General features: G+C 36.2%; 1 protein-coding gene across 1 annotated transcript in view; it reads right to left on the minus strand.

Annotated features, from left to right (window-relative positions):
• L3MBTL3 (L3MBTL histone methyl-lysine binding protein 3) overlaps positions 1-14,261 on the minus strand; it is a gene marked incomplete at its 3' end in the record, with an annotated part of 74,321 nt that overhangs the window by 24,270 nt on the left and 35,790 nt on the right. The window contains exons 9-12 of the mRNA XM_079550701.1: positions 13,211-13,346; positions 9,731-9,822; positions 9,077-9,228; positions 1,061-1,137 (exon numbers count right to left, since the gene is read on the minus strand). Of these exons, the coding sequence (XP_079406827.1) occupies positions 1,061-1,137; positions 9,077-9,228; positions 9,731-9,822; positions 13,211-13,346 (457 nt within the window). The remainder of the gene's footprint in view (positions 1-1,060; positions 1,138-9,076; positions 9,229-9,730; positions 9,823-13,210; positions 13,347-14,261) is intronic.

Genomic DNA, 14,261 nt, shown 5'->3' on the forward strand with positions numbered 1-14,261 from the left:
AAAGGGCTGGCAACTCTGCCCATGGCAGGGGAGTTGGAACTAGATAATCTTTGAGGTCGCTTTCAACCCAAGCCATTCTATGATTCTATTTTTTTAATACCTTCAATTACTAAAGCAATAGTAAAACAGCCAGCCTAAGCACTGTCACAATGGCACAGGTGCTTTATCACTCTGCCAGGTTCTTGTACTAGGCTATCAAGTCTTTATATTGGTTTCTAAAATCATTTATGTCTGAAAGCTTTACAGGCATGAAAGGCATAAGAGATATAATAAGAGATATGTTAGATAGCATAGTCTTTTATAAAGCTGTGGTCTGTACTACTTTCCATACAAGCATCTTCTTTTTCTGTTGACATGGAGGGCTAATCCAGATACATACATCAATACTGAAAAATAGAGGTTTTCTTGTACTTACTAGCAATTAGCACTTTTCCATTCATAATGGTTGACTCTCACTTCTTGAGTCCCAAAGAACCTTAACAAGTTTGACCCTTTGATTGCATAAAGCAATTGTCTTATCCCCACATTAACATGTATATTTAGAATCATAGACTCATAGAATCATTAAGGTGGGAAAAGACCTCTATGATCATCTAGTCCAACTACCAACCCATCCCCACCATGCCCACTAAACCACGTCCCTCAGTACCACATCTATGTTTCTCAAACATCTCCACAGATGGTGACTCCACCACTTCTCAGAGCAGCCCGTTCCTGTGTCTCATCGCTCCTGATATCCAAACAATTTAAGTTCACATGAAGATTATTTTTCTTGTGCGGAAAATCTCATGCATCTAGAATTTATATTATCAGCACTTTCACAATGTAAGCCTTACAATAAATGAATGTCTTTATTGAAGTAGTATATATGTATATACTTATTAGCTAATGTCTATTGTAACTCTACTCACAATAAATTATGTCCAATAAAAAATAAAAATCAGTAATAGCAATAATTACAGAGAAAAAACTCAGAAGAGGTAACAATAAGCTCACTGTAAGATGTAATTATGCAGCTGGCTATTACTTACATCTTTCAGATATGTAGCATGATACAAACCTGGTGGGGTGATAAGAGTTCTTTTATGTTCTTTACACCACCCAACAGGATGAATATGTGGGCTAGCTGCCTCACACCTGAGAGGAGAAAAAAATAATGCAGTTCTTCAGACATCTTATTATACTTAGAAAATAATACATACTAAAAAGATTTATCAAATTCTAAATAGCCTGTGATACACTCAACTTATACTTAAAACTGCAAATATAACCCGAAGATAGGAATACGTTTAACACAGCCTTTGCTACCACCTATACAAACATAGGACTTTATTAAAATTTAACCAAGAGATCAATAAATCAGGTCTAAGTCAGTAGACCTTTACTGACAAGCTATAATGGTGGACCTGAAAAATTCAGATGTAGAGATTCTTGGAAGAAGCACATTGCTTGGTTGCAAGAATACATTATCCCATCAGACAGGAGGTTTTTCAATATCAAGACTCAAACCATACACCAAAAGTTAAAAGACCTTGATTACAGATCTGAGAGCACCTGGAGGCAGATTAGAAAATCATGCACAACTCCAACAGACTGTCAACAACAAGCAAAAATACTAGCTTCTAAGGGGTTTGAATGGAGCTATGAACATGTTATTATAGCCCAGCAGAATACAAGAAAAGCAACAGTCTGCACAAAATTGTCAGAAAAAAAAAAAAAAACACCAAAAAAACCCAGGATTTTAGACCCCAACTCGCCTGAAAGAATGCAAGACTCATCAGTGAACCATGACTGAAAATTGCCCTAAGAAGGCTGCTCAAACTCTCATTCAGGGGACTAACAACTTCCTATATTTTCTATTATGTGAACCAAATTTTGCAGAAGTGCTATTGCCTATGGTGTACCACAAGAACCACAGAAGTCTAACAGGCAGGGTGAGCTGGAACTGACGTGCTGGCATCTTCTGAAAGAAAGATCACTCTCATTTTACTCATTTGTTTGGTCAAATAATGCTTAGAAGAAAGCTACAAAGTTGGTTACTAAGTTCTGTAAGCAGTGGAAAACAACAGTAACAAATGGACTGTAAAAACATAATCAGCAGATGAGAGAAAAATCATTTTAATATTCATTATTAATAATCTATTAAAATATTATTTTTTGTGTACTTGTTACATACATTATATACAACATGTAATGTGTATAGCGCATCTACAATATAACGCATATCCTATGTAATATATAGCACATATTATTTCTTAATATTACTGATCTACAGGAAAAATAAAAAGCCATGAAAAATAAAAAGCTATGAAACATTCACCATCTCTATGTTTGCAGCAATACTCAGAGATCGGTTTTTTTCAGTTTGATGAACAACCAGCAGTGGCTTTTTATGAAGCAGACAGTATTCAAGTATTCAAGATGACCACCTTGTATGCTTGTCTATGAAAGTTAAAATAGTTAAAGCCTTCATTTCTCATTTCTCAAAAGCAGGATCAAGAAATCAAGCCTAAGCAGACTAGGTAGGAACATCATCTCTCCCTCCTAGCTGAAGGGATGCTTCTTCCCAAGCACTCTGCAAATATTTACTGAAAGAAGCTGTGCAGAGAGCATCCATGCATGAAGGCATCTACTTTGTACACAACAGTCTTTGCATAAAATACTGAATCAGTCATTGTGATCCAGTTTCTATTTAATTCTTCTGTGAAGTCAATGTTTCAAACCATAGGCTGGAGATTGACTTCTATTCCTGCCTTTTCCTTCCAGACCAGGAGTTACAAACACAAAATACCTGAACAGTGGGTCTGTTCTCCCCCACTGTTGCAACAGGACCACTATCCATTATCTACTTGGAAAGCATTAGCATGCTGAAAGTTCATACCTATTATCTCCCTTTGTTCGCAGCGCTAATTTATATCATAAAAACGCCACATCTAGATAATCTGTAATATCTAAGAAAGTGCAAAGCACTGAAAAAAGATGAAGGTAAATTAGCAGGAACTCTAACATCCTAATTTATGGGTCAAAATGCTAGTTCTGCAGACCATGAACACAAGCATGTTTTAAGGATTGCAGGAGACATAGAATAGAAAAGACTGCAGAATGAGCCCTGAGTTACTATCACATTGCTGTATACAACAAAAAAGAAGGAACATGGTGTATTTAGGATACACAAAACACTTTTTTAATCTAAAAAGTAATTTCACTCAACAATGTCTAAAATTCAGCATTGATGTATTTCAACAACTGAAATACAAGATGAATGTCTCAAAACCATTTTTTCATAATAAGCACTCCTCTAGCCTGGTACCTAAAAGGAATATACTAATGCTGAAAAATATTAGCCAACCTACTACAGTTATCTTGTGGGTTTATGTTTAAAAGAGTTGCGCTCTTATTTCTTGGTAATAATGCCAAATAAATAAATCCCTTTCTAGTGGATAAAACCTGCTTTCAGTAGATTCTGGAATGGCTCTGACAACAGGCAAGAATTCAGCTCACATCAAGAACACAAACCTTTTGTCCTATGCAATATATAAAGCTATACTGTACATCCATAAGTATTTATAGTATCACATCAAGTACTTTCTAAATAACCAAAATCACTATTAACAAAAGGAATGAATATGACTTTAATAATAATTTTGAATTGATGAAACTCAGTACTCCAACTCCTAGAAACGCTTTGTCCCAAAGAAATTAGAGAAAAGGTGAATGCCTCGCTCTCTTTCTTCTTCCTGTCTCTTTACAGTAACTGTGAAGAGAGGCTAGAAGTATGGGGGGCAGCATTCCTCTCTTCTATCCTTCTCAAAAGAAGAGTATTACATAGAAGTCTTTACACAGACTTTCACACAGAAAGGACACACTCTTAGTGTGAAATATTTTGTAGTAAAGTCCAGAAATTGCTTTCAAAATTCACCTGAGTTAAATTTGGGATCAAGACCCATGCTCATGAGCCACTACAGTATGATCAATATTTGCTTACAGTGATGGGCTAAATGTGTAAAAACTCTTGTCAGGACAGATTTCCCGAAAGCATTACTTCTGTTTTGCTTTTGCAAGCACACAGTTTGAACATGTGTATAAAATTCTGGATAGTAAATGCCACTTCACACATTTCTCACTTTGAAAAAAGTCTGTCACAATGGATGATGCACTACTGGAAGATGCTCTGACACTGCAGCAATGAGAGTGAATGTGGAATGCGTAGCAATGAATGCTTGACAGAACAGGACTGTAAAACAGCATTATAAAACATTTGCAACATTTTGGTTTGCTTTACAAGAAAGCCTGGTCATTTCAAACAAGCCTGTAAGAGGCTTCTGTAATCACAACAGCCTCATGAAAAAAACAACAGCACTGTTCCAGCAAAACCAGGTCAAACAGTTCATCTTCACACAGTGATTTTACACAGCCTTTCAGCTTCTAACAGTCCATTTAACAATAAAGACTGGAGCTCAGTAATAATAACACACAAGTTAAGTCAAAACTTACGTCTCAATGTGTAATTTCATGCACACATATACCCAGTTTGGAAGAACAGTTACAGCCTATCAGCCGAAGACCAAGATGCATCAGCTGGAATGCCAAAGGCTATGCTGACTTTTCACAATCAATTTGTGGCATCCCACAGCTTTTTATCTCATTCATTCCCAAACAGATCGCAGAACACCCAGCTCACACGCCTCATAAATCACAATGATCCATGAATTACAAAGATGCTCACTAGGCCCAAAAGTCTGCCACTATGAGCAGGAACTGCAGAACTTTGTACCTCTACACTTACGAATGTCTGGATTGCAACAGAACACTAACGTTTTCTAACAGGCAGGCTCCATTCACAGAGAAAAGTTGTAATGTTCACACAATTTAATATCACTCACAATCCATTCTTTCAGTATTTAGTGAGCATTCAGACAGGCAAGGACAACTATTGTTTGTACTGGAAACTGAAGCTAATCCAGGCAGCCAAAGTGGAGCAAAAAGCAGCAGAGAGCCAGCTGAACCACATGGAGGGACAGAACAGCCAGCAGCTCTGCTAACTTATGAACAGCTTAATGACATCCTGCAAAGGATGTCAGTGCAAAAAAGAGCTACGGGATGTAAAAGGTCAGAAAGAAGTTTCACTGTTCACAGCTTCCCACAACAAAAAAAGTTGAGGGCAGCTGGGAATGTGAGCCCTGGCAAGTGCAGCGCTCTACAGGAAAGGAACATGCCTGCAGCTAAATGACTGCTAGCTCACAGCAGGAGAGGACGTCTGAACGGCAGGCATGGCTATGGAAGCAGAATTAGTTCTTTTCTATTGCTAAAATCAGCTGTCTTGTTAATTTTTCCCCCAGATCCATTTCATATGAACAGTTCATACAATTCAGATCAAGACAGACAGATGATAACACTGGTTGTTAGAAAAAAAGAATATTCAATACTTAGAAAAACGCTCCCAAAATGAGTCTGCACCTAAAGATTTGAAGATTTTTTATTTACTCATTAGCTTCTATTCTTTAAAATAAGTTGTAAATATTATATTCATTTTCTGTTTTGAGGCAATTTTTGTTTTTCACTTTTGGGGAAACAAACCTTCTGGTATTTTGAATTTCACATTATTAAATTTGATACAACTTGCAATGAAAACATTAGCTATCCCAAAACACTCATACGTACATGCATTATATTCAGAAATAATATTAACCCCTCAGGAATGCTGCTAATACAACTTCTTGACTGTGACATGTCAGTGCATTTAACTATGTGCAAAAAAAAAAAAAAAAAAAAAAAAAAGAAAAAGAAAAAAGAAAAGCAAAAAGAAAAAGAAAAAGAAGCCAGGAAAAAGGAAAAGGAAAAGAAAAAATGAAAGAAAGAAAAACATAGAAATCATCCTGCAGCCCCATCTAGTGAATAAGTGAGAATACTTCATCGTTGACAAGAAGGTATTATTTTACGTTATGACCTCCCAAAATGTGACTCATAAGATATGCATCCAGAGGTGGCACAGCAAGTCACATTGCCATATTTTGTACTGATTACCTGATGATAAGACAGACACATAGTTATTTGCAGAACATTTTACAGCTTTAGATTCATGCACTAGTCTATTATCCATTCAGGTAGTTAAAAGCATGTACTGTGACCCTCAGTTCTTTAAGATTGGTTTATCCTCCTTTTGGCATATTATAATTACTTCAAAAAGAGCATTCCTTTCAAAGAAAGGGTGCGGCAAAATTTATTATCTCAAAAAAAGAAACAACTGGACCATAATTTTTAAAGACTTTGCTATTAGCAAAGTAGCAGATGCTGGTGGAGAGTTGAACTGGCCACTTATTTTGTATCACACAAAAATCCAGCCCATATCTGTGTCCAGTCTTACCTGTGTATCACACAGATGAGGCAAAAATTCAGATAATCAAAACTGATTTACCTTCACAAGGGGCATTAGAAATTACTTTTCTATGCACGGTGGACAGGAGCAGAACAGTGAATGAAGCATATTTTCCCACACTCTTGGCAAGCTGATCCCAAAATTTGATGTAGCACCTTTTCTGCAGGGGATACTCAGACCAAGTGGATTAGGCAGCCAGAGGCTGGTGAGGCTGGGCTGCGGTGCACTCAGCACTACCACCACACAATCTCTCCTGAGGGCAAGCAGCAACAATCTAGCACAACTACTGATAAAGCTCTGACTGCTTCAGTTTTTGCTAGAAAAATAATTAGGAAGCACAGGCTCTGGAAATCTGCGTGTAAACAGAGCAGATATAAGAGACTGGAGAACTGAAAGCCAGATTGGATCTACTGTTAATTCATGGAGATACCAAAAGACCAATTCCAGATTTATTCCAAGCTTAAAAGCAATTGGAAATTCCATTCCAACAGAACATCTTTGGCTCTCAAAGAAGTATCATTTGTTTCAGCAAAAACTACAGGATAGATGGAAAGGACTGGAAGGCTTGTGGAACAGAGAACAAAATTCTCCATCATGAATGCCCATTTTGTTTATTTTTCATCCCTCTAAAAGACACTGCCAGAGGGCTATTTAATGGAATTTATAATACACTGAAAATATCACCACTATGCATTAAAGACTATTAGCAATGACTAGTTCTAGCTAGGGTAGCTTTTTGCATCCATTCATGTATTTCCTAACACTCCAGAAAAGTTAGGAAAAGCATCTTCAGGTTGAAAGCTTGAAGCCTAAAATGCTTAGGCCATGGTTGTTGTTTCATACTTATTTCATGAAGTTCAGCAAAATTAGTCAACTGTTTCTCATTCACTCACGAAGAGAAAAGACTTTATAATTACTGAAAAAGTTCAACTGGCCTAATCTAAATGAAAGATGAAGATTGTTTGACTATAACCCCCAAAAAAACTTGTTTGAAAATCCTCAACTACATATACAACATAAACCATTTTTCCTTACTGCAACCATTGTAACTTTGAGATTTAAACTTACACACAGGAGTAGGGAAATTGCAAGGCCTTTACTCTGGGTAATCCCAACAGAACTTTTCATTTTTTGTTAAGACACTGATAGATGAGAAGTTTATGCACTCAAGATTTTTTAAGGCCCCTCTAAGTCTGGTACCAAAATTAAAAAGATAAATGGGGTGCATTTTCATGTTCTCTTTTGGTCAGACATTCCATCACTGTTTTCATTCACTATTCTTTTCTATTTTCTCTCCTTCCTCCTCTATTCACTTCTGTTCTCAATTACAACAGTGCAGAAAGGTAGGCCTGTTGACATGACAACATCACTATGCTTGAAATTCAGTGTATGTCTGCTATACACAGTGCAATGCTTTAGAGAGGCACCTATGCCACCTCTGAACAAACTGCAGGTTATATTACATTGTCTTCATCTGCCATAAAAGCCTTACCTAAATGCTGTTTTCATTATTAATTAATGGCATAACTGTTATTTATGAGCATGTACATACCAGGAATTCAGAATATATTTTACCCCTTTGCAGACTCCAGCTACTTTGTAGAGGAAATGTATGCTTTGTGTTATTTTGTCATGGAATTAATCACTAATCTTTGAGTAATATGGCCTATCATCTTGTCACTCAGTTCTTCCCTGAAATGCCTGCTCACTACTGATTCAATAAATTAATTCTCCTACAGGTTATTTGTCAGAAATTAATTCTCCTACAGCTTATTTGTCAGATAGTCCATACAATTATTATTTCAAGTTACTCGCAAAGTTTTGAAGTTCTTCACATCATTCTTAATGACGCAGTGCCCAAGCAGTCACCAAATACAGAAGAGAAAGCTTTCTTCATTTATTTTTACAGGCTCAGCTATAGAATTCAATTACTGCAGAAGCATGGTGCAGCCTTACAATGACCTACCTGTTCTGTACTAATTCACTCTGAAAAAAAATGTAATACACTACTTTGCTCTAAACAATCTACTACAAGAATATGCAATTGTAAATAAAAACCTGTGCTGTAACAGCAAAATCTGAATTTCTTTGGGGATCTTCATGCTTATAATATGTCTTTGCTGCTTGCACTGACTTTTCACAAAGCCCCTCCACTGTACAACAACCCAGACAGGTCATCTCCAATACAGGGAAGGACGCTAGGGTCCCAATTTTCAGAGAATCATATAATACATAAGAATAAAACCAGCTTTTGCTACCATCCTGATACATTACAGAAAACAGCTAAAGTTCAGGCTGAATTGGACCAAGGGCCTCATGAAAAGATACGGTCTTACTTTCTACTTACAACTATATGTAAATCTAATTCTAAGTCCAGTCACATTGTGATGCTGCACATTCTTCAATAAAATATTAACCTCACTATGTAACTGAAATGAGAAATCAGACCACAGTTTTAGATGTAGCAGCACATACAAACAGTCACTACAATCTCTGAACATTTTTCATGTGTAACCCAACAAGGGAAATTTGAGTCTTCCTGCCTACCATGCAGAGACACTGTGGTGGCCACGATTACAGATCTAGGAGAAGTTGGTATTGCAACTGTATGTACTGTCTGGAAAATATTTTAGAAAGTACTGCTTAAAGCTAACATGTTTCTGATACATCTCACTAGGATACATATCAAAAACAACATACCAATAGTCATAACTCTCATCCCAGTTGTCAAAATGAACTAGAAAACGATTGTCCACCATGTCTGTTACCGTAGCAACACAAACGAATGTAGGGTTCTTTTTGTCTACAGCTTCCAGCTTCATCCCTACTCGAAATCCCGATGGAATCACTGTCTATATAGAGAAAGACATTTAATTAAAGATAAATACTGTAAATCCAGAAATCTTCCCACTGTTCAAAATCAATATATTCATGTCATTTCTAAGTTTCCCAAATAGATGCTCCAACAGTGGCACCAGCCTAATTAGTTGACATGAGAGATGCTCAAGCAGAGAGAGACTCATGGTTTATAAAATAAAAAAGAAGTATTGAACATGATGCTAAAATTTAATATATCTGTTTCAACTCTGTCTCGTGTACTCTCTCAGAAAGACAGTGCTCGTTCCACAACATTGTGATGTGAGACGTAGGAACAACAAACTGTTAGGATTCATTTAATATACAATTCTTGAATGTATCAGGTGTTTAAACAGATTAATAAAAAAAAACTACAAGATGAGAATTGCAGAGATGAACTGAAGTGAAGTCTGCCATCACTGAAATGTGTAGTAAGTCTAACACATACGTAAGCACACTAACTACTTTCCCCAGTACCAGTAACAAATGAATACTTACTGCATTCTGGTTTTCAAATAGAGATTTAGGAGCAGCTTGAGCCTTACACGCCTTTAGATACGAAGGCCAGCTGAATTCTTCTTCTTTATATCCTAAATAAGCACCGTAAAAGAAGGGCAAAAATAACACAGGCATGAGACACAAGGTGAATGCAATTGATTTTATCTTAATTGTTGAAATTATTTTTTCTATCCAGTTGTAAAATTCTTCATAGAACTTCAAGACTGAAGAGCTTATCCACTGCTAATAATTTATTCTTATTTCATATAGACTACATAAGAAAAATATTTCAAAACTACTATTAATTTTACCTTAATATGAACGCAATGAATCTCTGAAGGATAACTATGCTGGATTATTAGAAACTGAAGCTGGACACACTGTAGCTTACAGAATTCAAATTGAAGTTGATTAAGCTCTTCCATTTATTTATTTTTTCCATATCTGGTATTACAAGGAGGAATCATGTTGTTTGTTTAGGGCAGGATGATCCTCCTTACAAAAATGTCAGGATTTCTTTACACTATCTGAACAAAATACTGCTGAACATTATTAGTTTCCTGTAGATTGCTAGGACTGACATTTAAACTGTTCCTAATCTTCATCTAGAAGAGAAACCATATAAATGATGTGCTAGGCACCAACTCATGAGACTTCAGCTCAGTTTCAGTTTCACCTTCAAAGCAATGCAGGGAGCACTTCTTACAAAACTACTGTTCTGTTCCTGATCTCTGGCTTCTGACCCTGATCTCCGTTCTGATCACCAGACACAAAGGTCCTCAGTGTAAAGAACAACATTTGGGGGAAAGCCTAGAAACAAAAATTCTACAAGATATCAAAAATCGCAGTAAGGAAGTTTGATATTATAATCTCTCTCACTTTCAACAAAACTCTCCAAGCAGCACAAGCTACAAGCCACCCCTCTTTCTGCAAGAATGCACATCTCACCACCTCTCTCTTCTCTGCCCCACAGCTACCCCCAGTTTTAATGAACTGACTGACACTCAAAACAGATAAGCCCAGAGCAAGTGCTCTCTTGTGACTTTCAGAGTGTGGCTTTGATTTCAGAACCAACAAAGACCCAAAAGCTCAGTCTAACAAAAGAAACTTCCACGCTTCCTACAGACTTTACCTTACTTTACCACTGATTCAGCAAAATCACAAGTGGCTTTAAAACAAGATCCCTAAGATATATCAAAACAGCTGTTTATACCATCAATGCCACAGATTCCCATATGGACTCATAGGATAAACTGTCCCCTACATGCATTTTCCATATTTTCATTCTATGCACTTAGAAATAAATCTAAAATTCTGCTGATAATTTGCATCTTCTAATATTTTCTTACAGAAAAAGTAAAATAATTCATAATATATTAAACTGCACAAATTGGTCATGTTGAATTGTTTAAATATTTAATCACTTAAAGCAATGATAAAGAGCTGTAAGCACATAGAGCTTTCTTCCTTTATTCACCTGTTGAATATGTTTTAGGCACACTTATTTTAATTCATATGTTATAATCCAGTAAAACACCATCAATTCTGGTAAGTGATTCCCTTATCTACTGAAATGTGTGAAATGTGTCACCTCTTGACTATTTCAAGTGCTGTTCAAATGTCGCAGACTATAATAGCTGTTTAACCTTTGAGAATCCCGTATTTTCAAAGACATCACAGATGTCCTGCTGCAAAACTAAAAAAATATCTGTAACTGATGAACACTCACTTCTCTTCCATCTCCTTCCAAAGTATGACTCTACAATACCACTTTTCTTTTCCATTTGTTTTCCATTCCACATGCAAGCTAAGACTGCATTACAACAACAAAGAAGTCTCACAAGGATGAGAGCAGGTTTCAGCAATCAAACCTCATAAATAATTGTACAGTTTACTGCTGAGATGAAGCAAAGTAGCTAAGCCATATGTAGGGCAGAATATTTTGGTTTCTGGTCTCTGATAAAATACCAGAGAATTATCTTGTTATTCAAAAGTTAAGATTATGTTCTCGATGGTAGTAGGATTACATAGCTGTGCAGGATGACAACCAGATTCCTGACAAGTACCTCCACATTTCTCCCCAGGGCATCTTTCTCAGCTTCTCTGATAGGCTCCATGACTTTCCTAAGTAAAAGAGCTACACTGTTTCAATGTGGTGAAAAAATAAACAAAACACAATCATACCAAAGACTAGAAAATGAAGAAATTTCATTAAAGTGATTTGGAAGAAAGCTTTCCTCCAATAACAATAATTTGTGATTAATAGATTATGCTTTCTAAATGAGGCATTTAAGACAAAAAAGATGACAAACTCTCACCACAAAAATAAAACGTTTGCATTAGTAACATCAATAACTCTAGAACTCATTTGTTACATATTACTCTTCTGGAGGTCAACTTCCTGAGAAAAAATATGATTTGTGTTCAAGAAATCACTATTTCTATACAGCCAGTTATGCAGAACAAGGCAAGTACGAAAGTGGCAGCATGGAGCAGTCTTGCCCTGAAGTCAATGAGCAGCTTATGAAGAGCTCAGAAGAGCTGCAGCTCATGCCCCTTCATATTTCTACAAAGCTCAACTAAAGAAATGCCACCTTCTCCTCACTGGCAGGCCCTCAGCCCATACCATTTTGGTGGTTTAATTTTACTTTCTGCATCTGAGCACTTGCATCCGCAGATTTTAATACTTCATAATGCACATCTTTTTCTCTATATTCATCATTTTGCAAATGTTCTAGGGCCTATTATCCTACTCTATTTCAGAACACCCCATTAATTTATTTCATTCTCCTGCACTCAGGGCTTGCTTTCTTTCTCTACACACACTCTCTTCCCTCCCCAGAAAGGAGTCTGTTAGTTCTTCTGTGATGGCAGTTTTATAGAGATACACTCCAATACAAAATAAAATAGTTATGTAACCTGAAATGAAATAATTAAACAGCAAATTCAAAATATTTCAACGCACTTGTGCCATTTACTTAAACTACCTGTAGATTATATTTTCAGGTTGTAAACTTATTTCTCACTCTCAATCTCTTCATTCCTATTTTTGTATCTATTAAAAGCTTACTCTTTAAGGCAAAAGCACAATCTTTATTAGTCTATAACAATGTATGTACACAGTATGTAATAATAAAAATGTCCTGAGATCTTCTACTAAAAGATTCTCACTTGCAAAGATGCTGCTTGTTTACTTACAAAAATAATTCATTTGGGGTCTACATTTGTTACTTAACTTTCTCTCCTAATGCCTTATGCACTACTTCTCTGGTTCATTTTGTTCCTTGCTTTCTATAAATTTCCACCAAATTAGAAAGGCAAGATTTCAATCTCAAGATTTTAGCAAGACTTAATACACAGTTTAATTTGATATGTTCAAATATTCTGAATAAAAGAACAAAAACATTTCTGCCAAAAACTTTTTTTACATTACAAAGATAGATCCAATCTGAGAAAATGCATTCAATTCAAACTAAATACCTTTTGGTGGATGAAGCTTGTGACCTGTTTTTTCACACCATCCAACAGGATGAATGTCTGAAGAATCAGCATTCACCCAGAAGTCATAACAGTCTGAGTATCCATCAAAGTGGAGTCGTATTCTATAGCCACAAACCTAAAAGCAAGAATGTAGAGCATAAGAGCATACAGTACTTGGGATTTAAGATCCTCACCCTGTTCACAACAACTTACGTTCAGCATTATGCATACTAACAGCATGCTTTTAGTCAGACTTTTATCTCTGCTCAAGCTAGAACCGGATAACTTAATAAAAAAGAAAGCGTGATAAAGAAGTAAAGGTATTCTCAATCTGAGTGCTGCCTCTTCTGGTAAAAAACACTAAGAGCTATATATACTGCTATTACTGTTTAAAAAATTAAAATTGCTCCAGCACAACATCAGAATAGAACAGAAATCCTACAAAAGACTATGGATAAGCATCTGACACAATCACAGTGCAGTGTAGGTAATGATGCTTTGAAGCCATCCTGATTCACCAGTGTGAGAGAGAATACCACCAGAACTCCAAAAATGACTATGTTTAAACATGGTCTCCAGAACTGTCATTAAAGATGAAAAGTCAACTGAGAGATGCCCCAGAGCTTCATTATTCCATTTTGTAATAAGATAATAATTGAAGAAGGAAAAAATAGGAGATTCAATCCCTCTCATCCGGACTAAAGTTGCCCACATCTTCCTGAGTGCTGAATACTGTAACTTTTCCTGCAGTCATCAGTGAAATTCTTTTAACATCATAGTCACCCTTTTATATATTTAATTTATACTTTCATTTTGTCACCTCAGAATTACACAGGATTTATGTTACCTCAGAATTTATGGCAGGTCATTCTGCCATAAAAAATGACCTGTCACTTACTGATAAGTATCCAGTACACAAGCAATACTCATCTACTGACATACAGCATCCACAAGAAAGTAGAAGAAATCCACAGAAACAGAATATGACCATGGGCCATTCAGAAGTGGGAATGAAAAAACCTAAGTTATTAAAATATAAACAATGAAATTA

The sequence above is a fragment of the Tetrao urogallus genome (genome assembly GCF_951394365.1).
Source record: "Tetrao urogallus genome assembly, chromosome: 2".
Lineage (NCBI taxonomy): Eukaryota > Metazoa > Chordata > Aves > Galliformes > Phasianidae > Tetrao > Tetrao urogallus.